The sequence below is a fragment of the Monomorium pharaonis genome, chromosome 4, assembly GCF_013373865.1.
Source record: "Monomorium pharaonis isolate MP-MQ-018 chromosome 4, ASM1337386v2, whole genome shotgun sequence".
In the NCBI taxonomy this organism is placed as follows: Eukaryota; Metazoa; Arthropoda; class Insecta; order Hymenoptera; family Formicidae; genus Monomorium; species Monomorium pharaonis.
Genome location: NC_050470.1, coordinates 10,919,574 through 10,946,432, shown reverse-complemented (window position 1 = coordinate 10,946,432; position 26,859 = coordinate 10,919,574). Strand labels below are relative to the sequence as shown.

The following is a 26,859-nucleotide window of genomic DNA, read 5'->3' as shown; positions in this document are numbered from 1 at the left end:
TAATTATTATCATTCCGTAATTATGATAGCTAATATTTAAATTATTTGTAATTATGTTAACCAATTATTCAAATCATCATTCAGATTTTCAGATTATTTTGTAATTATTATCATTCCGTAATTATAATAGCTAATATTTAAATTATTTGTAATTATGTTAACCAATTATTCAAATCATCATTCCGATTTTTAGATTATTTTGTAATTATTATCATTCCGTAATTATGATAGCTAATATTTAAATTATTTGTAATTATGTTAACCAATTATTCAAATCATCATTCCGATTTTTAGATTATTTCGTAATTATACTTCGTCATTATGATAGTCAATTTTCAAAATTATTTCTTGCAATTATACTAGCCAATTTATGAATTATTATTATTAAGTATGTCTCAAATTATTATTCTGTTATTACGAAATCCGATTTGAAGATTTTTACAATTGTCAGTATTAAAATTCTTATTTTGCCATTATGTTAGCCAGTACTAAAATTATTATTATGTCCATACAAACCTATCCATTATTATACCAGCAGTATTAATATCTTTTTAAAGAACCATGACTTTAGCGCTTATTAGTGTACTTATGTTAGAATAAAATCTTTGCATATAGTTTTTAAGAAATTACATTGACTATTTAATTTCAAAAACCACCCCCGGATCTCCACTTCCCTGATCAAAGATTGCACCAGGTCCAGTCCCGAGTTAAAGTGATTCAATTCACTGACTCAAAACTTGGACCACGAGCGCATGACCCAGAAACAGGGTTATAGCGGGCTTAAAAGGGCACACTGACCCATATTCTGCGTTGTAAAAAGTGCATTCGACCCGAGTCACCTACCCTCTCTTAATTTGCGTGCCTACGGGAATTGTGTAAGTTTTGTTGCGTTCTTTCTTGCCTTACCTGCGTATTCAAAACAAATTAAATCTCTTAAGGCTGGACGTAACACCCGCTTTGTTAAATTCAGTAATCAGAGGACTTACCGGACGTTCCTTTGACTCCAGCTCCAATGTATAACCTTCTGGATGAAGCTTTCCTTAACAAAATATTTGAAACAACTTCCAAAATTTGGAACGGTTTCGTACCTTTGGTTCTGCCACTGCTGGAGTTTTGGGGATATTCTTAATTATTCGTATCATCAAAATTACTGTTAATATGGCCATCCACGGATACGCCCTTCATACCGTCTATGGATGCAGTATGCACCTGCTGGGAGCCATATGGAGTTCTCTAACTCACCTACTTCTTCATATTGCCCATAAGCCTCCTAAGAAAAGAATTCGCCTACCAAAGAACCAAACAAACCAGCAATCGCTCCATCGCAGATAGAAGAACGCACGATTGAACATCAACCTCTGACCTAAACTAAACCTAGCGCCATCAACGTCGACCCAGATATCCACGTTGTTGACATACACCAAAACCCATACGCAAACCTGTCCAAACGACTGAATATGATAGAATAAACTCCCTTGATCGCATGGGAATTTATTCTAAAAAAGGGGGGGAGGTGTGACGTCGTCTTAAAATTTTTCTTTTTTCTTTTTCCCTTTTCTTTAAAATCTCAGTTATGTTCCTCTGTTTCAGAACTAAAGGATTCTCACAAGGACGTCACTTCTCCTCTACATAAACTATTTTACTAACAATACTAACCTTCCTTATAAGTAACGCACGTTAATGTCTTCTACCTATAAAAGAACAAACCTAAAAAGTACGATCAAACTCGAATAATCACGTTCAGAAGGCCAATATGATAAATCCCTAGATACTATAATTTTGGACTTAATTCGAACTATCAAATATTATTGGATCTCACTTTTATAATAACAAAAGGAGGGATTCCTCCATCAAAGAGAGTCCATTGGAACTTATTATTTCGGAACCTTGAATTTATAAAGATTATCACAAGAACCACTCTCCCGATGACTCATCCTAAATCTCACGACAAACAATTATTCCTCCTTCTCCATTACCTTTTCAAATCCTTATGATCCAATAATAAATTATTACCTTATTACTATTACTGTTTTATAATCTTTATCATTAGAGTTACCAATTTTCGGTTACAACTATTACTATTCAATTACCAATCAATTATCTTATTGTCATTATTATTTACGATTTTACTAAACCTTTGTAATTGCTAATTTTGCTACTAATTTACAATTAGTATTATTATTATCATTATATTATCATCTTATTATCATTAATTTACAACCTTTATTCCTGAAGTTACCAACTTCTAGTTACAATTATTATTATACAAATATCAATTAATTATCTTAATGTCATTATTATTTACGGTTTTACTAAATTCTTGTAATTACTAATTTTGTTGTGATTACAATTATTATACAATTATTATCTTATTACTAACATTAATTTACAATCTTTATTATTAAAGTTACCAACTTCCAGTTACGACTATTATCATTCAATTACCAATTAATTATCGTGTCATTATTATTTATAATTTTACTAAGCCCTCGTAATTGCTAATTTGTTACAATTATTATTATTATTACTCAATTATCAGCTTATTTTTATTACTATTTTACAATCTTTATTAAGGTTATCATATCGTTTGCCAGAATTATTTATAATTGCTACCACTTTACCACTATTTTGATTTTATCATCCTTATTACCGTTCTTGTTATACAAAGCCATTGTCATCCTTACTACTAGAGAGTAAGCCTACACAAAACCTTTGAGTAAGAACTCCCCATTAAAAATAGAAGAGTTAATTCAGTTATTTTATCCAAATATCTTACAACCCAGCTAATAATTGAATCAACCCTAACATCCCAGGGTATTGCCGGCCCAGCAGGTAGCCCAAAAAAGAGCGCTCCTTTACCTACTGCCGAGGTAAGTAGAATAAAGGAAGGTCCGCCGTCCAAGACGTAACAGAGAAAACATTAATAAATCAGTCCCTAAATTAAGGAAAAAATAAGAAATAAAGATTTCCCGCCTCTGGTGAGAAGAGATAGTATGGAAAACAGCAAGATTCTTAGAAAAAAGGGGGATCCGCCCGTACTTGCGAGAAAAGAAAGTAATGAAAACGGAAGATTATACAGAAGACCAGAGATAGGAAAAATGGATGATATGACAAGAGGACAAAGATACCAATCATCAAGTGAAATTAGGCGTCAGAATGACCTGCCAAGAACACCAATAAATAGACAGATAAGAACAGTACCTAAATCAGCAGTAGTGACTCTGAACTTTGAAGATAATTGCAAATATTTTAAAAAAGCAAGAAACCAAATTGATTTAAACAAAATGGGTATTTGTAATACAAAGATCAGGATTGCCTCGAGAGATATGGCAATCGAACTACCCGGCGCAGATATGGATGAGAAAGCCGATAGTTTGGCTAGCCAACTTAAAGATATATTAAAGGATGATGGAATTAAAGTCTCCCGGCCCGTCAAGAAGGCAATGCTGAGAATATTCAACTTCAATGATTCGGTAAATGAATCGGAAGTATTAGAAGAAGTCCATAGAATTGCTGAACGACAAGATATATAAGGTCGGACCAATAAGACATATGAGAAATGGCTTATGTAGCACCTGGGTTAATTGTCCGCTTGAAAGCGCAATCAAGGTAAACAACAGGTAGAATAAGACTCGAATGAACAACTGCAAGAGTGAAGCTCATGGAAAGGCGCCTCATGCAGTGTTTTAAGTGTCTGGCGATCGGCCATACTATGTAGCTGTGTCCCTCAAAAGAGAACAGAAAGGGACTTTGTTTCAATTGTAGAAAATCGGAACATTACGCATTCAGTTGCAAAAACAAGTCATACTGTCCGCCGGTAAGAGACCAAAATCCATAAAACTAGAGAGGATAATGTTGGCAATGCTTCAAATCTCTAGAATCCATAAATTTATTTTTTGAGGGTTTCAGCACTGTTGAAGCGTAAGAGTGTGCACAGAGCAATACAGAGTGTGTACAGAAATAAAGTGTTGTGACAGATGTAGTAAATAAGTAGTACCCCTGAACGCAGAAAGGGTCTAGCGGAATAAGCATGTAAAATCTGCTCCCGCAGATATCGGGTTCAAATTTATGCCACAAGTTCACATCAATGTGACATAAAATTTCCCTAAATAATAACTTGATTATTTTGGGAGATATAGAGAAGGAAAGAAAAATATAAAAAGTCAATTTTCTCGAAAACACGACCAATTTCAATTTAAAAAAATGTTATAAATATCAATAAAACAATTCTCCCAAAAAATTAAAAAAATTTTTGACAAAACAAGGATAAAAATTTTTTTTTTTTTCAAAAATTTTTTTGAAATTATGTTCTTAATTCACACTAACCATATTTAACATAAATATTCTCTAGAATATCCTCTATAACATATATTTTTATTAAATTTTTTCAAGTAGTGCAACATAGTAAAAAAATGATAAAAATCGTTCTGGTGGCGCTGCGCCATGGTGCACTACTTTGGTCGGCGGATGCTTTTAGACATAACTATACTTTCCATCCTTCATTCATTTTTATTTTTACTTTTTATTTATACGTTATTTTACTCTGCTGTGAAAATAATTTGAAAGTCTCGAAGTATTGTTTCGTTTTTTGTAAAATCTTGTGATTTTTACTTGTTTTTTGATGGTGTCTTATTGCAGTATTACATACTGCACTTGTTCGCGACTCGGCGATGAGTTCGTTAAGGCGATGCTGGACTGCCTCTCAAACTTGATCGAGGTCGATAATGTAGAGTCATTCGTGCACATCATTAATGAGATTTCGTATATATTTCTTTTATAGATTTGGAAATTCTTTTCCAGAATTAAAGTACACATATTAATATCCACCTGTGAATTGGACTTTATATAGAAAACAAAAAATTTTTTTTTTATTGCTCCACTTATCGACTTTTTACGCGTATATAACCTAAATTTTTGTTTCACAATTTCGTCTCAATTAGGCACTAAAATCTAATTTTCAAAACTCGATACTGTTTGTTCTCGTCGTCTACTAGTCTGTGAATACGAATTTCGTAGGTACAAACTGTAGATCTTTTATATTAAGCAAACATTGTTATGACGTGACAGCAAATTAACAATTTTTTCTCGTTTTTGGAGGAAACTCCACTCCACAGACTGGTAGCAATGCATATTCTTTTATTCTGGAGAAGGATTTCCAAATCTATAAAAGAAATAAAAAGATATTGTTAAACAAAAATTACTATCTTTTTGTTGGTAAAAAAGACAACTCCAGCATCCCCTTAATTAGCCTTGAGGGTGGAAACAGGGTGAGTAAGGACGTCGTGAAAACGGATGTTGAATTAAGATGCAGCAATCATCAGGTGTTACTCAGAGTACATCTGAGCTGTCGTATATTTATCACAGATAGAAACTTAACATCTACACACGTGTAAAGAATTCGTTATGCTTTGAGAGAGTTTACAAGAGTTGAGAGAAGTTCTTTACACTCACACGATTCGATTATATTAATCTGTTACCGGCTTGTGATGAGATGCTCGTGAGCCGATAGCACGTATCAAAGAAGTCCTTTTCAAGTGGTAACAGCAGATGATATTCTGGATTTTCCAGAAATGACGGAAAAAGATCTAACAATTTTTTTACAGGGTCATAGCAGCTTTCTCAGGCTGTCTTATTTAGAGAAATAATGGTTAAGGATGGAAAATTAACTCTTGAGTATGTAAAAGAGAAACCTAATGTATTGAAATTCAAAGTTGCATCCACAAACATTTCACGAACATCTTATAGATGTTTCATCAGATGCACGCCTAATAATATTGGTATTTCTGGTATAATATCTTAAGGCCTAAACACAATGCTAGGCAACAGGCAATAGGAACAAGAAATAAAGAAAGAGAAAAAGAGAGAAGATCCTTTCTCTCTTTCTCTCTTTCATTATTTCTATTCCTATTGCCTGTTGCCTAGCATTGTGTTTAGGCCCTTACACGTGCGAATGTGCCAATAACAACCGGTTGTTGCGCACACGTTGTTGCCATCACTTATTATCTTTCTCATGCTAGGTACTTATCCAGAATCCAGCCAGCACAGATACTCAGCAATATATTTTAAAAAAATCAATACGTTGCCGTGGTTAATGATAACAGCGATGAAGAATAATAATATTTTCTATTTGTGAGAGGCGAGCGAACTCTTTGAAATAAAGCGCTCCGAATCATGAGAAACGAGGGGACTCATGGTAACAAAGCACCCCGATTCGTAAGAAACGAAGGGACTAACGGTAATAAAGCACCCCGATTCGTGAAAAGCGAGGGGACTCACGGTAATAAAGCAACCCCGATTCATGAAAGCAAAAACGACTCACTTTGAAATAACGTAAGCAATTTTTTTTTTCACTATGTTGCACCACTTGAAAAAATTTAATAAAAATATATATTATAGAGGATATTCTAGAAAATATTTATGTGAAATATGGTTGGTGTGAATCAAGAACATAACTTCAAAAATTTTTGAAAATTAGAAAAAAATTTTATCCCTTTGTAAAAAAATTTTATTTTATTTTTTTAATGTTTCATTGATATTTATAACTTTTTTTTTCATTGAAATCAGTCATGCCGTGAAAAAATGCCCTAAACGAGCTAAGGTTCAGAAATTTCTACCTGAAGTTTCCTACAAGACCTTTTTTTAGGAGTGGGTAGGATTACACCATAACTATTAGTTTTTCGAAACTAGCAACGTAGAAATGGGAAGGACATGAATCCTCGTTGGAGAATTAAATTAACTCAAGTTAAAGTAAAGGTTAATTTTCAAAATTTCAGAAATTCAGAGAAGATTTAATATAAATTATTTACAATAAATTAAATATGATTTAAGTTAAATTACTGATACACAATTTTAATATTCTCTCCAATATAATAATTATCATTAAAATTTATATTTTAACATATTTTAACTTTTGTTAATAAATGTTAAACATATCACGTTTTGCATTATTTTTCTTTTTCAAGATTTTTGATAATAATATAATCTTTAGAAATCATGATATTTTTTCTTAATATAAGTATGATTTATACTGAAATAAATTTAACAATATTTCAGTAATTTTCATATCTTTTGTTTCAACAACCATTAAAATCCTAAATATTGTACATTTTGATTTGAATTATTATTATCTTTAATATTTCAATATTTATTCTACTAAAATAATTTAAACAATACATAAAAATAATTTAGGTCCCTCCTATTGGTGGACTATCAATTACCTAACAAATTCCTCTATTAAAAATACCGCCAAATTATTGAAATTTCAATATATAAATACGTCTCTAATTTTTCTTAATTAAAATAATAGGTTGTTTTCAACCATTTGTTTCTATCAAGAAGAGATGCATTAATTTTTCTGTTCTCTTCAAGCAGTTTGATTATTAAACAATATTATCATATTACAATATACTAGAAAATTCCAATTTAAGAATACATTCTTAAATCAATTTTTAACATCTTTTCTAAATACCTTTAGCCTTTATAATAGATAAATTTATATTTTTTAAATAAAATTTAATTTAATTTAATTAACATTTAACTAAAAATTTATACTTTTATTCTCTATTTTACCAAGTAAACGTCACATTGAAATTAACTCGTTGGCTAATTTGCAATCAGCAATGAGCCACCATTTTGAAATATCTTGTATATGGACCGCGTGGCGCGTGCATGACGACGAGCGTCGTGCGGACCATCATGCTCTCTTCCTCTTTTAGTCGCGCATGACGCGCAAAGAAAATATATCTTATTACTTATTTCGAGAAACTTACCGTTTACGAAGCATATAGACGGGCAGCGATTTTCTCCGCTGATATAAACCAGCATTCGCCTTGTTACCGCTCTTCGTCGCACTTGCAGCCCCGTTGTTATCCTCGTTCGTCTTCCGCACTTTGCCGGAACTTTCGTGAAACGTGACGATGCTGGGTCGCTTCATAGCCAACTTGGATGACTTCCCCATCGCGCTGTACTTGGAATCCTCGTCGTCGTGGACCCTCATCTCGCCGTGGACCACTATCCGAACGCCAGAAACTATTCGCGTACACGTATACCGCGGATACCGGTCTATGCCACTTGCACTTGCAACTCACAACCGTTCACGCAGAAGCACGCGATCCAACACGTGTTACACGCTGCAGCTGTTCCGTACACACTGCCACCAGTCACACTGCTCGCATCGCACAGAGATCGCACTGCTCTCTCGGCGCGGCGCGCTCGCGTTTGGAGCCACTGTGCAATAGGGAATTACATTTCTGCAATCATAACCATAAGATTTCGAACCAATCATATTGCTCAATTCAGCTGTTATCGATCGAATTAACCAATTGTATAGTTTAATTTCTTATGATACTAATAAAGGACCAGATCAACCCCCACGATCGAATTCTATCGAATCATTTGAAAGCCTGGTATTTTGTGGTCCCGTCTGGGACGGAAATCGAAAGGGAAAAGAAGAATTTCTTATGACGGTTATAGAAATGTAATAAGTGCGACGAAGACTGCGTTCTGATATTTACTGTCAGTATTGAAAATCTACAGTATAGACGTAACCTATAAATTTTTAGTACTGGCAGTAAATATCGAAATGGAACGCAGCCGAACACTTGACGTTATACACTTCCGGACAGACAAAAAAAGCCACTTTTTTGTGTCGTGAAAAACCGATATTCAGGATTGAGTAGTAATTGCGCATTCAGCAGCACAAATAAAATATAGTAAAATTCAGCAGACTCAGGCTGCGTTTCGATATTTACCGTCAGTACTAAAAATCTACAGTATATGTGACGTACACTATAGATTTTCAGTACAGGACTGCAATCGTGTAACTTTTTCCTTGGGGCGGAAACGTGAAAAATGAAAAGTTTCATATAACTATCTCTTTGTATTAGTATTGAATAGAAAGGGACAGTAACTTGAAACTTTTCACGTTTCCGCCCTAGGAGAAAAATTATATGATCGATATCCTGGCAGTGAATATCAGAACGCCGCCTCAGCAGTTAAGTAGCAATAAAAAATCAAATCAACGGCATTATTCAATGGAAAATCTAATAATGTTGCTTAACTGTTGAGTTTGCTGAATGTAGCCACTTATTAACTTTTTTCCTAAGTTAAAAATTTCTTTTTGAATAAAAAAAAATTATAAAATGAAAACACATTTCTGCAAGAAAACAATTTTTTTTTATTTTATAAAATTAATATTATAACTCAATTTACAAATGAAAATAAATATATCTGATGATCAATATCGTAATTATGCTGTAATCTAACTTAAATAAATTTAGCTTTTTAATTTAATACAAATAAAATTTCTCAAAATTAACTTTTATTTAACTTTTAATTGAGTTACCCAACCTTGGTGATAATTTATGTATGTATATATATACGTAACATACACACATATATATATACATATAATTTTATTATATTTCTAATTTATTTTATATTAAAATTTTATATTTTTTACATTATAATATATTATAAATATTATAAAATATAAAAAGTGTATCTCCATTATATGTATACGTATATATATATATATTCTATTTGGAAAAACAAATTAAACAGAAAATATATTTCATAACAGTTCAAATCTTTTATTTTTGGAAAAAATTTTCAGAGTTTATAAACTTTTGTGATTATTATTTTTTACAAAATTTTATGTGTGACCTAAGATCATGTAAACTTTATTTAAAATTGAACAAAAAATGTACCTATCAATCTGTCATTCAATTACGAATTCATAGCTTTCACTTTCTTTGTCATTAATCATATTAATGTATTCAATATGCCTGCGATTAACTGGAAAATTTCAAAGAATGGACTTTTCAATCAGTTATCTTATATTTATTTTTTACATTATTTCATTATTCGTTTATCAACGCTGGTAAATCACTGGTAAATGACCAAATATGTCTGATATTCCGAATATTTTTCATCATAAAAAACAGAGGATATAAGAGTTAAAAGAACCACAATTTGCGAATTATCAGTCCTTATGACTAATAATACTAATTTTAACGCCATCATCGGCGTGCACACCAGCTTTTATCACATCATATGTATACGTCATGCAACAGTAATGTCCCAACGTTGTTGAAACTGGTCATAAGAGGAGAGAGAAAAAGAGAGAAACTTGAAAACAATATGTGTATATTAAAACAAAGTAAAATGAGACAAAAAGACACATTTTTTAACGTAACTTTGTTTCATTGAAATAATGTACAAAAAAATAATAAGAGATCGAACGTTTATTAGATTACATCAATATATATTTATATATTACATGTCAAGTATCTTATGAACAATTAACTTCGCAACGCTTATCTCTTAAATTAGAGGTAGAGATCAATGATTCGCGCTCCATCATTGATAAAAGATATAAACGTCATAAATTATTAAAAGTTTAATATACATAATATAATATTGTAATGTCAGTATCAATTGAGACTATTAAAAAACCACAATATTACAATTGTTAAAACAAATATACAATTGTTAAAACAAAAGATCTCAAATAGAACTGCGTTACGAAATTATCACAGATCAAGCTGTGTGTAATAGGAAGACACAATGACCGACATTTCGACGAGATTTAAAAGTATCTTTACACACCTATTTATATCATGAATTGCAGCTAAATTATCATCGTAATGGTCGATGAATTGGTGTAATCGCATGTGGCGGTACCTAAAATTAAAAAACGCGCATTATTAGAATTACAATTTTCATCCTGAATTTCTTTTCCTTATTTATGTTCTCTTTTTACTCATCGGACTAGTCGTATAATGTTAGAGAAAAAAATAACGAAATATATATACATTTTAATAGAATCGATTTACCATTGCACCAATGCGAGACAGGTAGCGATTTCGTATACTGATGTCAGATTGCGGTTGCATAAGACTGTCAGCTGAGAAATCCGACGTGCATTCCGATGACAGCAATTTTTCTCGTTCCAAACTTTCAGGCGTGCATTGAATTGCCTCGTATCGTTCTCTTTGTTTTGGTGTCATATTAAGATAACCACCGCTCGTTGCGGTGTCGGACACCCAGATTGCACCAGCAGTTATCAGCGAAACTGTTGCAGCGTAAAATATGTTATTTGTAAAACTTCGTCTCTACATTACTGGAAATTGTATCATTCACTTAAATTTTCCAAGTTCGCAAAAATACTCACTCCAAAGCCAACCGAGGAAGAACATCTCGAGCATCAAATATCCTCCTTTGTCGACGATAATGCCAGCCACAATCGCGACTACAGCAAGACCTAAGTTTTGTACAGACTGTGCTCTGAAAGGATTATATTAATTTTATTTCTAGCATTATTTAGTATTATTTTGTTTTAAGAAAAAGAGAGAGAGAGAGAGAGAGATAATCAGTGAATAAATACTTACATTCCATAAGCTGTTCCAAGCTGATGCTCTGGTGTGACGAGAGCAATCAAAGGCCATAAACTACTAGCGAGCATAGAATATGCCAATCCCATGATAACCATACACACGTAAGGATTTAAATAAGTAAAAGCGAGTAATCCATGAGCAACAATAGTCACGCAAATGCTAATAAACACCCACAACACATTTTTACCCGTTCTGTCTACGAGGTAACCTAAGAGAGGTGAAGCTATCGCTGATATTGAATAAACGAGAGAATTCACTGTATTTGCAGCAGATGGATCATATTCGTACTTCCGTTCGAAAAATACTCTGAAACAAAATTAACGAAACATTAATGTTATTTTTGTTTATAAATTTGAAAGCACTTGTGATTTTCTCACATCTTAAAAAAAGTTAAATATTAGTGAAAAAACATTTAAAAATTTACAAAAAAGCATTTTTAAGAAAAGTTTTAAATGTCCTTCATAACATTTTGTTTCTAAATTAAAATTAAAAAATGCTATTTTTTAAATACTATTTTTTAAAACTATAATTTGATGAAACATTATCAGACAAAAAGTTATTTTAAAATAAGCTTTCTAAGCTTACTTTGAAATGGTTTTAAAAAAAACTAATGCAATGATTTCTCGCAACATCAAACTTTTTATATAAAAACTTGGTTCTTATAAAATATGTTTTAATTTTAAAATTAAAGAATTCATAGAAAAAATATTTACTATAATGCATTTACTTTATGTTTGCATAATTTTTAAAATTTCTTGAAGATTTTTTGCTTAACTTTTTGTGAGATATGAAAAAAATGCTTCTAAACTTATAATGGGTAAAATAAAGTTATACATGAAAAATTAGATAAGAGAATAGTTCCTAAATATTTGTAATGCGATATTTTTATATTATAAACTTTAGTTAATACAATTTAAAGATTGTACTATGTAATAGATAATTATGTTATGATACTCACTTCCCCAAAGCGATAAAAGGGAATATCGCGACATAATAAGCAATGCAAATGATTGCGATCAACCAAAAGATTGGCTTAAAATCCTTGACGTCCTTTAGGCTAATGACCTGTGGTTCTTGTCCTTCTCCTCGTCGGAGCAATCTCTCGGCCCGTTTATCCATGAAAGCCAATGCACAGGCGCATGTCATCGAAAGCACACAGGTGACAGCCGCGAGAAAAAGAACTACGCCGATACATGTTGGGCCTTTGTAATATTGAGATACGTAATTATATACTGGTTCCATTACTAAGAAGTTTACAGTCGATCCTACTCGAGCGAAACTCAACTGCAGTCCGAACACCATGTTTAGTTCTTTACCTTTGAACCAAAGGACTGCATAACTGTTTTGGGCAACTGCCAATGACTCTGCGCCGATTCTGCAGAATAAAAAACAATCATTAATTTGAAGAACTTATAAAAAGGCCTATGTGATAGTGATAAAATTCTATGTTTTACAATGGAACAATATTGAAAACATACCCAAAGACAAATCGACCAAGCATCATTAGCCAAAAAGCATCAATCATAGCGCCGCTCGCAAAAATGATCTGACCAATTAATGTAAGGCCCATGTATATCACTGTACCTAACCGAATTCCAAAAACGCTGTCCAACAGGAATCCACCAATGAAGCATAGAATGACATTTGGCCAGGAATATATGGAATAAAGCAAGACAAACGTACTAGTTGACATATGCAAGTCAGTTTTAAAATTATCCTGCAATGCTCCAGGATTATCAAAGCAAAAGTACGAGCCTGAAACAAAGGACACATACACAAGGGCATTACAAATTTGAAATTCCTGATAGAGCCACAGTACTGAAATAAAACAAATTTTTTAAAACAGTCTCAGTGCTCTTTCTCTGAGTCAGAGAAATCAGAATGTTATTTGCTAAAAGCTTCATAATTTGATAAACGAAGATACCCTATCATGTATGCACAGTTTGATTGTGTCATAGGTTCTAACATTGCTTATAAAACAGATGGCCAATATTAAAAAAGAAAAGCGGCGTGATAAACCGCACAAAGAGAACGTTCATGATACGTCTTATCTAAGCAATGTCAAACTTTTCTCCTATGATTAATTATACGAAGAGACACAAGATATAATGCGCTTAAACAATTTACAGCTCAACTAATTTCTTATTTATATTTGTTTCTCCCTATATTAAATTTTTGACTGTTCAGTTACACCAAAACATTTCTCACAAATGTAGACAAACAACTGCCTTTAATATTACAAATATGGATATTTATATTATTGCACTTAGTATTAAAAAATGTTAAATAAGTAGTATTAAAATCAGGATTGAATGTTTATGTGATTAAGAAGTAAAATATAAAGAACTCAATATTACAATATAAACTAATTTTAGATATACACAATAATTTATGACTCAGGATTATGTCATACATTTCAAAATTATATCTACATAGATTATTTACATACTGTTTACGTTACATAAATTATATATGTTTATACAAACCTTTCATTTATACAAGCAATATAAAGTATTATAAATTAGAAAATAACATACAAAAACATAATTAAGTTATAAAATTGTTAATATATCCGACTTTAATATTAATAAAATACTATAAAATTTTTATTAAAATTCTGATAAAATCTCCAATTTTCTATGATCTATAAATTATTGTTTACATAGACGATGTGTAAAACATAGTTTGCATAGTTCATATTGTATATATGTAATATAGATTATTTATACTTTATATTTATATACATAAATGTATAAAACCCTATTATGAATCATCAAAGATGATTCAAATTTTTCCAAGTATAATAATTTTTTTAAAGTTATATATTGTTTTTTTTATTTTTAATGTTGTGTAATTTTATTTTATAAATACTAAAGTCAAATATATTAATCAAACAAGTATATTAACTTAATTACTCTTTCCTGCATTGTGTTACACTTGCTGCATTGTCCACATGAAAAAGATTCATGTATAAAAATAATGTAATCAATATGTAAACAATCCATGTAAACATAATTGAGATGACACAGATTTAACTAAAATAAACAGAATTGGAGAATCGCAGGTGACTTCGTTTGGAACAAAATACATTTTTATGATATGAATAGAAATCATGGAAATGACGAAGCCTCGTGCGTCTCGCGAGAGACACAAAGACGCATCGAATATGCATTTCGCATTTGGTCGCGACGCGACAGCGACTCATTCTTTTGACAGTGACACCGTTTCCGGCATGACGCAGGTTGACAGATAAATAACAAACAACAAACGCATCTGGTGTCTCGCGCTCGCGAATGTTACATTTAGCTCTGGCGTACCGAATCCAAGCAGACACATAAGCGCCAGGCCCAGAAATCTGAAAGGCCCCTTTTTCGGGCTGCAACATCCTTGGAGGGCCACCTCGTCCTCGGATCTGTCTAGATTATCGCCGCCCGAGTTTTCCACCACGCCTCCCTCCATGACGTCGTCGTCGTTATTGTTTTTATCGCAATATTCTCGTCGATTTTATTGTTCAAAACCGATGTCGTGTGCTTTGTTGTTCCAAACAGCAACTCCAAATTATACTTCTCCAGTCCTTTCACAGGGGTAATAAAAATCCAGATCAATTGGTGCCGTGTAACGCGTGGCGTGTGCTTTCTCTCCACCTTTACGTCATCACGCACGCGGTCAGGCGAACAAAAGGGATCGGCGATCGGTGGAACGGCGCCGACCGACTACTCCGACTGCAGCGTCGCGCGGCTGCGGCCGAGTGCCGTCATTGTTACTCAGCTAATCTGTCAGTCGGCGTGTCGCTATCACAGATCGCTATATGCGTCATTCGAAGAAACACACACACAATCGGCACATGACATGACGCGAGCTTGGAGCAGTTGGTTGGTTGGAGGCCTGGAATCTAATGGTCTGTTCTTTTTTGCTGCACTGCTGCACTGGTGCAACAAGTTAGAATGAGAAAAAATATATTGGTCTCACTTTAACTTATTGCACCAGTGCATCAGTGCAGCTAAAAAGAACAGGCCATTATAGATTCTCTCACGCGGCAAAATCCCTACAAACGTACAGCACCAACTGAATCAAAGCAAACTGACTAACAATAAGCTTTGTTATTTGTTTGTAGCTGAATTACTTTATTTTTCTTCTCTCTCTCTCTTTGCAAAAGAAGCTAGACATTTTTTTATTTTGAAAAAAAAAATCATTTCTTTGTAATGCAACTAATCTTACCGTCTTAACACGTCTCGATTCGAGTAGACATTTTCATAAAATTTTAATGAATTTTATATTTACTTTAGAACACTTTGATCAGTGATTTTAGCAAAATTTCATTATAATTTCAATAAAATATTGTTAATTTATCAATTGTACAGAAATAATTAAGTATTTATGATTTTTCGTCGCAATTTAATTAAAAATTCAATATAATTAAATGATTTAATAAAAAATTTTCTTATTTTTTTTATTAATCATATTAATAATCTTTCTTTAACATCTCATTACATTTTTATTATATTTCTATAAAATTATGGTTTTTTTTTTAAGAAAATTACCTTTTTAACGGAATATTAATTAACACATTTTTTATAAGAGATGTGAATACAACTTATCCTTGTTTTTTATGAAAAAAAATTTTTTTTACAAAATATGATTTTTTAAATTATTCTAAATATAAAAATATTAAAATATTAAAAAAATGAATAATTTATACAAGATTTTTCATTTTATACCTTATTCTAGAATATTATGACATAAAATATAAAACACCCCTTAAACTATTGATCTTTTGATAAATGAATCAGATGAACTAGTACCTTAATGGTGCATTAAAAAAAATCATATAAGTTTCTTTCAAAAAAATTATGCTTGTAAATCTTTAATGATTGTTATCTTGTATAAAAAAATCCTAGAAAATTTTCCTACAACTTTTAAAAAGTGTTCTTATTCATATTAAAAATGTGAGAAATTATTTAAAACGTTATGTAATTATACAGAAATTTTGTAAAATCTTGAAATTTATATAGAAAAATTGACAAATTATATAAAGAATTAAGAAAGAATTAGTAATAAAATTTATATTTGAAAATAAAGGGAAAAGGAGAATGTTGAACAACATCAAACTAGGTATTTTCATACGTTTATTACAAAAAGGTAACTTATGAATTTATGTGAGACTGATACTTAAAACTAGATAAAATTCAAATGTTCGATGAACAATTGATGAAAAAATGAAGATGGTATCACCAGCTTGTCATTTATGTCACTTATGAACGAATGAAACAGTTTAACCGGTGACTTCTTCAGTAGCACCTTCTTCAAATTCAAGCTTTACTTGACACTCCTCGGGAAGTCCCTCAACGTCCACCTCTGTTTCAGGTGCATTCAACATGTTCAACGTGACTTCTGCTGATTTGCCAATCAGACTTTGGTTTCCCGATGTCGATTGCTGCTTCGTGACCTGTTGTTGCTGAACCAATGATGATTGCTGCGCCTGCTGAGGTAGAATCTGTTGCTGCCTAACCGTCATGCCTGCCTCCTCAAATGCCTTCTTCTTCAGGGTGGTGCGTATTTGAGAACTGGAAAAGAAAATGACACGTTCGGTGTGAGATTCGGACTGACTGCCTCGATGGCAGTCTGTGAAAACTTACACCGTCCGACTCTTGATGTGCTCGCTAATTCTGCTCAATTCTTCGCTGAAGACTCTGACCGACTGACGGAGCATCTCAATATCCTCGTCAGCCCATTTACTACACATCGAGGGGTAATATAGGAAATTATGAAAAGTATGGGGGTTGCTATAATTGCATAAGAGATGATGCTCCAGCTGCTATATATTGCAAACTTGCAGGAACAAAAGAAAAATTGTTTGTATCAACTATATTACAATAACTTAAAAATATTCTAAGCAAATTTATACATTAAGAATTGAGTGTCATGAAACGTCACGAGATATATTATTTAATTCTTTGTAAATTTGATGTTTTAGCTTATATTTCTTGTCAGCATTAAATATAATGCAATATATTACCAGAGAATCATATACAACCCTATACAACCATGATCAGAGCTGCCATAAGCCATTTGTGCACTGCACAAAGGTATATTAACAAGAAGAGTGTCAAATTATATTTTTAAAAAATCAATTCTCCATTCCTAATACTAATTGTATCTACTCGCTTCTGTTAGATACGGACTTTTCTTAAAGCTAAGTATTGTATATCATGTCACAATCTAAAACCTTTTGTTGGATTAGATAATGATTTATTTCTCAATGGTACTAAAATCCTTCAGTACCAAAATCTTTCTTCAACTGGATTGTCAAACATCAGGAAAAATTATACTATTTAAAGATACTTTTAAAAATTACATTAAAAATGCCATATTTTTTCATAAAAGAATAATAAATAAAAATATTAAGAAAGGTGGCAAAAGTCTTCTGTGCATAAAAAAGTTTTATGTATTAACAGCAACTCTATTCATGATAATCGTAACAAAACTTAATTTTTTGTGTAGCTTTGTCAGAATTGCTTATCTTTTTCAGACATTGGGTGCATCCAGCAGCGCAATTGCTCACTGAATGGCTAAGTGACAATTAAAGATGACTGGTTCTTACCTTTGAATCTAACAAATCATTTTTTTCAATTACTACTTAGCCACTCAGTTAAGTAATTCAGCTCCTAAGATGCATCCATTAATTTAACACTATGTTTGACAATTTAAAAATATTCTAGGCCAATAATCTACACTTTTATTTCTGAACAATATAACTTATAGAGATGATATGTGTATGTTTGCTTACCCTGCTAGTGAATCTGATGTAGGATGCAGTTGCATTGTCAGCTCACCTAGCTTGTTGAAGGCCACTCCGGCTGCGGCGAAGATCTCACCCACCTAAACAAAAACCCAATTTAAATTCTAGCAGTTATACATATTCATTAACATTAGTTATCTTCAACTAAAATTTATCTCACTAGTCAATTTAACCTAAAAACACAGTACTTATATTCGATGTTTGCTTCAATTTTTCTTCTATTTATTAATATTACATAAAACTCACGAACAATTAAAAAAGATATGATAAAATTGACCAAAAATTGCTGGCTTTTATATTAACCTTGCTCGCAGAATTCATATTAATAATAACGTCGCTGTTATTGTTATGCTCAATTTCAACCGTAACGTTACGACAGAAGCGACGATATACGTACACTATTGACACTATTTAAGGACTTTAAATCTCTGTTGGTAATCTCTTTCTGCCAATATTTTATTTATCATCGGTAAGATTCTCAGTGACTTATCAATTAATGATAATAATACCTTAGAAAATTTTCAGAATTGGAGTGTAACTTGTATAAAATTATAAAATTTAAATAAATGAACATATTTATAATATTATTTATAATATTAAATGTTTGTAATATATATATATATATATATATATATATATATATATATGTATATATTACATATATGTTATGTACGTATTGAATGTCAAGTATAATATAATAATGATAAAGGCGGCGAATACGAGTCAAGCGCGGTAGATGATGCATCAAACTAAAAACAAATTCTTCAAATTTTCAAACCGATATCTATATTGTGTTTCGGTTTTTCCTTTGAGCCATCTTCAGAATGTTAACTACAAGAAAAGAATGTTGACGAGTGTTGCCAACCTCGAAGTGGGGCACTCTCCTACCTTAGAGAGCGAAAATTAACTCGGGCTGATGATAGACTCGAATAAAGTGGACACGATTCCACTGTAAGAAATATATCACATAAACAAACGTGTTAAAAAAAAATGCGTAATGTAGATATTTATATGTTATTATGTTGTTTATGTTATATTTAAATAAATTACAGAAAAATTTGCAGATTTTATCTACATATTTGAAAATAAAATTACTATTACATAAATATGTACGAATACAAAAACTTATGTCTGTAAGGGACTTTATGTGAATTTGTAATAAGGGGGAAAGTTAGGAGGGAAAGAAAGCCGGAAGGCAATAATGGGCACACGTTGTTCCGTTCGAGGAGTCGTTTATTCACTGGAGACTTCTTTACAGTTTTGAGTCTTGTTACTAACTAACTATATGGCGGGAAGCAGTTTTCTTCGCTCCCCAGATGCCCGTATGAGTGCGCCAAGAGCGCCTACATTTACCAATAGGAGGCCTAAGCCCGTGTCGTCTGGCTGGTGTCCAATAGGAGACCTGGCAAGACGGTGGCGCATTGAAGTAAAATCTCGGGGCGCTTCGTGTGGGGGAAACGGAAATGTGAAACTTAACCTACGTTCACAGCCAATTTCTTACAGCTCGGCCAGCCTGGCATATCGTTCGACTCGGAACGTTGTTTACATGTATAATAAAATAACCTGAGACCATTAAGGAACCTCTTAAAACTATCTTATAACTAGATCTTAATACTAAAGTCTTAATAAAATGTAGATATAACTGTAAAATAAATGTAGGAATGAATACATATTCGTTAAAAATATCTTTGGTTATAATGTCATATAATACTAGGGATTGTGTGTGTTCAAAGAGGAGACAAAAATATGAAGATCTTACTTAATGAGTAAAGGTTTAACCCACAGCTTTATTCTGTCTGGCGACAGTATAGAATTGTAGGGCTTCTGTGTGATTGTGAACCCAGGAATATCTTGAACGACATACCTATTTTTGTCCAATACTTTCGTTATCATGTAAGGGCCTTTGTATAATGGTTTCAACTTTTTGTCTTCTCCAGGCTTAGAAATAGTATCACGTATTAAGACATAATCGCCATGTTTATAACTAGACGGTTTTTTATGACGCTTATCATAATAAGTTTTATTATAAGTTTTTAGATTGTCTGAGGCCTGTTTAGCTATTTCCCGGTTTATCGACCGTTGTTGATCTATCTCTATATAATTGAGATCGGTTTTTGCCTGGTTATTTAAGAATTGAATTAGTGGAGTATCAATTTGGTTCATTTTATCTATTCCAAGTAAGAGTTTGGAAGGTGAGCATTTAATTGATGAATGATATGAATTGTTAATAGTTGTTTGGATTTCACCAAGTTTATCGGCCCAATTTAATTGATCTTCCACTACTTTTCGTAACGACGATTTAAGAAATCTATTTATGCGCTCTACGGCTCCGTTAGCCCAAGGAGCGGCTACTGCTACTAATCTGTGCTTAATATTTCTTTGCTGTGTGTATTCAGTGAACTCAAAGGAGGTGAAAGCCGTGCCTCTGTCAGTAATCAGAGATTTAGGATTTCCGAAAATATCAAAAATAGAAGTTAGTTTCGCAGTAGTTTCTTTGGTACTCGTCGTACGAGTTGGTTGTAACCAAGTGAATCTGGTGAAAGAGTCTACCAGGACTAAAACATGTTTATACCCTTGTGGGGTCATCGTCAGAGGACCAAAGTGATCAGCATGCATAATTTGCATAGGCATGCAAGGCGTTTTTTCTGATTGTATTTCACCTTCTTTGGTGTTTGTGGTTGAATTAGATACTAGGCATGTGATACAATTCTCAATATAGAGTTGTACTTTCTTACGCATGTAAGGGAACCAATACGTATCACAAATTCCCTGTACAGTTTTTTCTAAACCGCAATGTGAGTTATTATCATGGTACGTTCGTATGATATTCGAAATCATAGAATCAGGTACGTAAAATCGTGATTTATCTGGAAACTTTCGATAGACAAGACCCTCAATGAGCTCATATTTATCATTTTCTGTGTGTTCCATTGAGTTAGCTAGATCTTGAATTAACGGATCGGCGATTTGACGATAGTAAAGCTCCCTTTCTAGGGGTATTGATTCTACTGTTGCAACAATTCTACTTAAAGCGTCGACATGTTCCATTTTCTTGCCAGGTCTATGTACAATTTTAAAGTTGTAAGTCTGTAGTCGTACGATCCAACGTGACGTTCTAGGGTTTAAATGTGCTTTTTCGACCGCTAATACGACTGCGTGGCAGTCAGTAACTATAGTGAAGGGAATTCCATACAGATAAATATGAAACCTTTCGACGGCCTTGACTATCGCAAGCATTTCTAATTCGTACGAGTGATATCTTGCCTCCGCATAATTATTGGCTTGACTATAATACGCGACTGGTGTCAACTGACCGTTGTCTTGGCGCTGCATTAGTATCGCGGCAATCGCTATCGCACTAGCGTCTGTATGCAATTCCGTTTGTCTATTCGGGTCATAGAGTTGTAATATTGGGTAGGAGATAAGAGCTTCTTTTAGTTTTCTATAAGATTCTCGTCGATGATCGTTAAAATCAAAAATAGAATCTTTTTTAAGCAAAGAATACAAAGGTTTGGAAACAGTTGCAAAATTAGGAATAAATTTCCTGAAGTAATTAACTAGACCTAAGAAACGTTGAGTCTCGTTTACATTTTTTGGTTCCGGAAAACCTTTAATTGCAACGACATGTCTATCACTTAGTGTGATACCCTGGTTAGAAATAACATACCCAAGGTATTCAATTTCTTTTTTAAGAAATAGACACTTTGAGAAATTAACCTCGAAAGAATAGATTTTGAGTAATCTCAAACATTTGTGAAGAATTTTCAAATTCTGTTCTATTGTCTCAGACGGTATTAAAATGTCATCGATATAGACCAAAATTTTGTTCTCTCTAATCAAAGGTTGTAGCACCAAAAGAAGTCTTTTTTGAAACTCAGCGGGTGACTCCGAGTAACCAAACGGCAATTTCTTAAATTCATATTGTCCGTCGGGAGTGGCGAAGGAAAAGTACTTAGTGTGTTCCGGATGAATATCTATGGAATGAAAGCTTTCCTTTAAATCTAATAATGTAAATATATTCATATTAGCCAATCTTGTTAAGCAGCTTTCAATTTGTGGAAACGGGTACTTCTGCTTTTCCACTCTCGAATTCAGCGGACGTAAATCTACGCAAAGTCTTATTTTACCTGAGCGTTTTCTTACAGGTACTATACGTGCACAGTAGGGTGACACGCTCTCTTTAATTATACCCCGTGTCAATAAATCATCCGTAGCCTCTCGGATTTTAATTTGCTCTTGTAATGCGAATTTTCGCGGCGAATACGCATAAGTGGACGTGTCCTTCAAAGTTACAGTGACCGGTGGCAACTCTTTAACTTCATTTTTTCCTTCAAGGTAAGTATTGTTAACTTCTTCTATTAACTCTAATACTTGTTTATCTGTTTCAGGACCAAAGTCAGTTTTGACATCTTCTAAGGAGAGAAGTGATCCATTTTGTATGACATCCATGTATATATCGGCGGATGCAACTTCACGAAGTAATGACAATTTATTCTCTTTACTACTTTTAGAAGGATAATAATCTAATCTCAAATTGTTTTTAGTCAAGTAATCACGACCAAGGACTATTGGAGTGGACCATTTGGAACTTTTAATTATGTGAAAACGAACTTTAGTAGGGATATCTGGCAATATTGATACTTTAATAACGACTTCCTTATAACCGATCACGTCGATTGCATTATCGTTAAGTGTGTAAAAACTTGTTGTATCCTTATGATCAGAAAGATTGAAATATTCAAAAATAGTACAGAAAACTGATTCTTTAATGAACGAAACGGGACTCCCGGTGTCCACAAGAGCATCCCATTGACATACTTTATTATCTACCGAAATAACTTTAATAATCGAGTCGCTTAACTTTAAGGTGTGTGGCGTTCCGCTAGTAACGCACGCAACGACGTTAGTGATGTCCTCAGCGGCTTTCTTGGGGGTTGTTTCCTTCTCCGTGGCAGCAACGGCTGTTGGAGCATTGAGACTGGTTGAAGCCTCTTTCTTCTTTAGCTTCCAGCAGTCGGCTTTCAGATGTCCTTTGGCTTTACAGTATGCGCATGTCATGTCTGTCGTCTTCGGGTGCGACATCTTAGATGGTGTACTCGACACTGCTTCTGCGCATTCCCTTGGTTTTTCTTTTCTTTGCAACGTTGGGGATGACCTTTTAGTCGGTGTGGTACCATAGGCTTTAACCAATTGCTGCATGCGGTCCAGGAATTCATCTACCGTGGATGCGTTGATTGATGCCGCTACTCCTCGGATTGAAAAGTTAGTTATACCTCCCACGAGGAGATTAATGATGTCCTTCTCGTTTAAATGTAGTGGTTGTATTAGCTTCAATTTCTGCATAGTATAATCAGCGAAGCTTTCTTTTGGGAAGTTCCATTTCCTGCCTTCTATTTTCTGCATGACGGCAGTGAAAGATATGTGTCGCTTGAATCTTCGAAGGATAGCGTTCTTGAAGGCGTTCCAAGATTCAGCGCTTGGGCCTTCGTCGAGATCAAACCAATCTCGTGCCAGTTTATGTAGGTTGCGAGTTGCTGACAGTAATTTGATGCTGTCATCAACCTGATGCACCGTTGCAATACGCTCAATCTTACGTATCCATGTTTCCACATCTTCATCTTCAGCGCCTGAGAATGATGGTATCTGTGACGACAGTAAGGTAACTGCTTGCGCTGGTGGTATTGCAGCCAACATGGGTAGTTGCAAACCATATGGATAATTCGGACTGGACGGTGGGATGTAGCCCCGTATTGACTCACTGGTGGATATGCTGGTTCAACCTCCTCATTACCAGTCTTCTGTGGTGAGTTAGAGGGGTTCACCACATTTGATCTAACGTCCGGTAACCAAGGATGTGATACACTCTGTGTTTGCAGTTGGTTCCTCGTTAGACTCGGTGCCTGCGTGTAAACTATATTTTGATTTTGAACAGGCGTATTTAATTGCGTTGTGATTTGAGCGGTAAGTAGGTCAAGTTTGTGTGAAAGGGCTTGTACTTGCCTCTCGAGGTCTCTCTCGTACCGTGATTTCTGACGGGAAGAAAAATAATCCCTTTCTTCTGCTGTCTGCTTTATTGCAGAGTCCACGTTGCTGGGGGGGTTTCTTCGTGTTTCCCCCTCCAATGACGAGAGGGTTTCAGCGGCTTCTTGCCGCTTATAATAAGCTCGAAGAGCATCAATGCAAGCGGGCTTATTAAATGCGTCAGGCAATCCATATTCCTTGAGTTTTTCCTTAAGTTGATGTAAGGTGAGATCGTTCAGAATTTCTGCATCCATCTCCTTCAAATTGTGTTGATTTCAAAACGTGCGTGGTCGTACAAACACGTGAATGTCCGCACAGTTCTGCGTTCAACAGAGAGATTCGTACTACTCTCAATATAACACTAGTAAGGTATACGACATGAACGGATTTCCCGCCGGTTCGCAATATATAGCTGGTCCCAGTAACGTGCACAAACGCGCACTAACTTGTTTTCACAATGGCGAGTGACCGTTATCACGCAAACCGTGTAACAACCGAAAATAATATTTATGCTTTCGCGTATAAAGGACACGAAAGGGGTAACCTCTCGCCGGAGAGCCCGGTCGCGAAAGAAGGAATGATTTTTTCGCCGGAGAACCCGGACGCGAAAAGAGAAGACGAAAAACTGCGCACTATTACGCGGTAGAAACGTCTCGAACAGAACAACCGTGTGTAAGGAGTATCCCACTTCTGAGATCTGTAAGGGACTTTATGTGAATTTGTAATAAGGGGGAAAGTTAGGAGGGAAAGAAAGCCGGAAGGCAATAATGGGCACACGTTGTTCCGTTCGAGGAGTCGTTTATTCACTGGAGACTTCTTTACAGTTTTGAGTCTTGTTACTAACTAACTATATGGCGGGAAGCAGTTTTCTTCGCTCCCCAGATGCCCGTATGAGTGCGCCAAGAGCGCCTACATTTACCAATAGGAGGCCTAAGCCCGTGTCGTCTGGCTGGTGTCCAATAGGAGACCTGGCAAGACGGTGGCGCATTGAAGTAAAATCTCGGGGCGCTTCGTGTGGGGGAAACGGAAATGTGAAACTTAACCTACGTTCACAGCCAATTTCTTACATGTCTATTACATCTAATATTTTCATTATTAAATATAGTATTTTTATACGGTTCTATATTTCCGATATCAAAACATGATACACCTCACTTTGTACTATCATCGATATACATATGCACACACACACACACACACACACACACACACACACACACACACACACACACACACACACACACACACACACACGTATATATAATGTAGCGACCTATCTAGCGAATGATTGCATTTTCCCGATTTAAATTCAATTTTGTATGCGTTTTTATCATGAATTTAATTTTAAACTATATCGAACTTCTCGCTTCAAAAACTATAATTGAATTCAAAAGTTTGCAAAAATATTGCTGTAACGCTGCAACATTAAATATTTCAATTCATTTTTAAAATTTTTTTACGATATTATTTTAGCAATAACATTAATATTGCAGTAATTTCAGAAAAATATTTCAGATGCTCAAATTTTTTAAAAACTAATAAAAAATCTAATAGCAATTGTATTATATAATGCGAGCTTTCGATTGCGACTAGTTTGATTAAAATCGGTACACTCAATTTTAAAGTTTCGAGATCTCTTGTGCGAAAATCTCTCGCCTTCAGCTTGTGCGTCCATATTACACACTTACAGGCAATTAGTCGACTCACCGTACTAGTTGCACAAATATCTATTTTGTTTAAAGTTTGAATATTGTCTTTTCCAATTATAGTTACGATGCAGAGTAAGGCCTTGTAACGACATTATAATTAATACAGATAAGTTTAGATAAAAAGTTAATAAAATGAAAAACATAATTTTTGTTTAATACTTACATTTCTTAATTTAAAAGTATATATAAATTTATTGATATGATATAATTATGTAACTCGTTTATTTCTTGTTTAAGTGCAATATACATATTTTAAGTAATTTTAATAAATTATTTAACGTTTAATTGTATTAATTAATCAAGTTTACTAATTAATCAATCAATCAAATTAAATATTTTTTAATAAAATCTTTTATCAATTTCAACAATAAACAATGGTAGGTATAAAATATTTCAGATTTACTGTAATATTTTATACCCACCATTGTTTATTGTTGAAATTGATAAAAGATTTTATTAAAAAATACTTAATTTGATTGATTAATGCAAATTCGATTATTTTGAAACGACATTTCTAATATTAAAATGTTGAAAATATTTTTGAAATAAGAAAGGTTTAAAGTTAACAAATCAAACGTGCACCTAGATTGGCATATGACACAGTAAAGGTGTAAGTATGTTAAATCAATATGAAAAATAAGAATCATATCCGAGAACACCTTTACTATTGTGCAATGTGTCATTTAAGTGCGCACATTTCAAGCGATATGATTTGTGTCAACTTTAACCTTTCTTTAAGTTCATTTTTAGATACTGAATGAATCATTTCATTGACTACAGAATATCTGAAACCTTAAAATTTTGTAAGCAAAAAATTATTATAACTGTAAAAATCTATTGTACCTCGACATTTTAATATTAGGATTTTTGTTTTGTAATAATCTTGACCCTAGAAGATAAATATGAATTTGCTTACCTTCAAAGGCAAAAGTGA

General features: G+C 33.5%; 3 protein-coding genes across 6 annotated transcripts in view; all 3 read right to left on the bottom strand.

Moving 5' to 3' along the window:
- The window catches only part of LOC105838791 (ATP-dependent RNA helicase DHX33), a 124,748-nt gene extending 116,752 nt beyond the window's left edge, over positions 1–7,996 (bottom strand). The window contains exon 1 of the mRNA XM_036285615.1: positions 7,770–7,996. Coding sequence (XP_036141508.1) covers positions 7,770–7,996 — 227 coding nt within the window. The remainder of the gene's footprint in view (positions 1–7,769) is intronic.
- Positions 7,997–10,226: 2,230 nt separating this feature from the next.
- On the bottom strand, positions 10,227–15,308 carry LOC105838790 (major facilitator superfamily domain-containing protein 1). 2 transcript variants are annotated; one of them, XM_028190361.2, is made up of 8 exons: positions 14,714–15,308; positions 12,875–13,151; positions 12,355–12,771; positions 11,571–11,702; positions 11,391–11,450; positions 11,174–11,286; positions 10,836–11,074; positions 10,227–10,683 (listed from the first exon to the last, which is right to left on the bottom strand). In XM_028190361.2, the coding sequence occupies exons 1-8, from the start codon at positions 14,853–14,855 to the stop codon at positions 10,639–10,641; spliced, it is 1,425 nt and encodes a 474-aa protein (XP_028046162.1). In that variant the 5' UTR covers positions 14,856–15,308; the 3' UTR covers positions 10,227–10,638. The 2 variants fall into 2 exon arrangements, with proteins under 2 accessions (XP_028046162.1, XP_012540050.1); XM_012684596.3 differs by having other exon boundaries at positions 11,391–11,702; positions 14,714–15,307.
- Positions 15,309–16,504: 1,196 nt separating this feature from the next.
- Positions 16,505–18,589, bottom strand: LOC105838789 (chromatin complexes subunit BAP18). 3 transcript variants are annotated; one of them, XM_012684593.3, is made up of 4 exons: positions 18,499–18,589; positions 18,184–18,275; positions 17,033–17,131; positions 16,505–16,960 (listed from the first exon to the last, which is right to left on the bottom strand). In XM_012684593.3, the coding sequence occupies exons 1-4, from the start codon at positions 18,514–18,516 to the stop codon at positions 16,669–16,671; spliced, it is 501 nt and encodes a 166-aa protein (XP_012540047.1). In that variant the 5' UTR covers positions 18,517–18,589; the 3' UTR covers positions 16,505–16,668. The 3 variants fall into 3 exon arrangements, with proteins under 3 accessions (XP_012540047.1, XP_028046164.1, XP_012540048.1); XM_028190363.2 differs by lacking the exon at positions 18,499–18,589 and adding an exon at positions 18,356–18,492; XM_012684594.3 differs by lacking the exon at positions 17,033–17,131.
- Between the last annotated feature and the right edge of the window lie 8,270 nt (positions 18,590–26,859).

Coding starts and splice junctions, on each gene's coding strand:
- LOC105838790 (XM_012684596.3), bottom strand. CDS start 14,855: ATGGAGGGAGGCGTGGTGGAAAACTCGGGCGGCGATAATCTAGACAGA. Junction 11,287..11,390: donor CTTGGAACAGCTTATGGAAT/GTAAGTATTTAT, acceptor TAATCCTTTCAG/AGCACAGTCTGTACAAAACT. Junction 10,684..10,835: donor TGTCTCGCATTGGTGCAATG/GTAAATCGATTC, acceptor TTTTAATTTTAG/GTACCGCCACATGCGATTAC.
- LOC105838789 (XM_012684593.3), bottom strand. Junction 17,132..18,183: donor ACATCAGATTCACTAGCAGG/GTAAGCAAACAT, acceptor CTCGATGTGTAG/TAAATGGGCTGACGAGGATA. Junction 16,961..17,032: donor CACATCAAGAGTCGGACGGT/GTAAGTTTTCAC, acceptor TTTCTTTTCCAG/TTCTCAAATACGCACCACCC.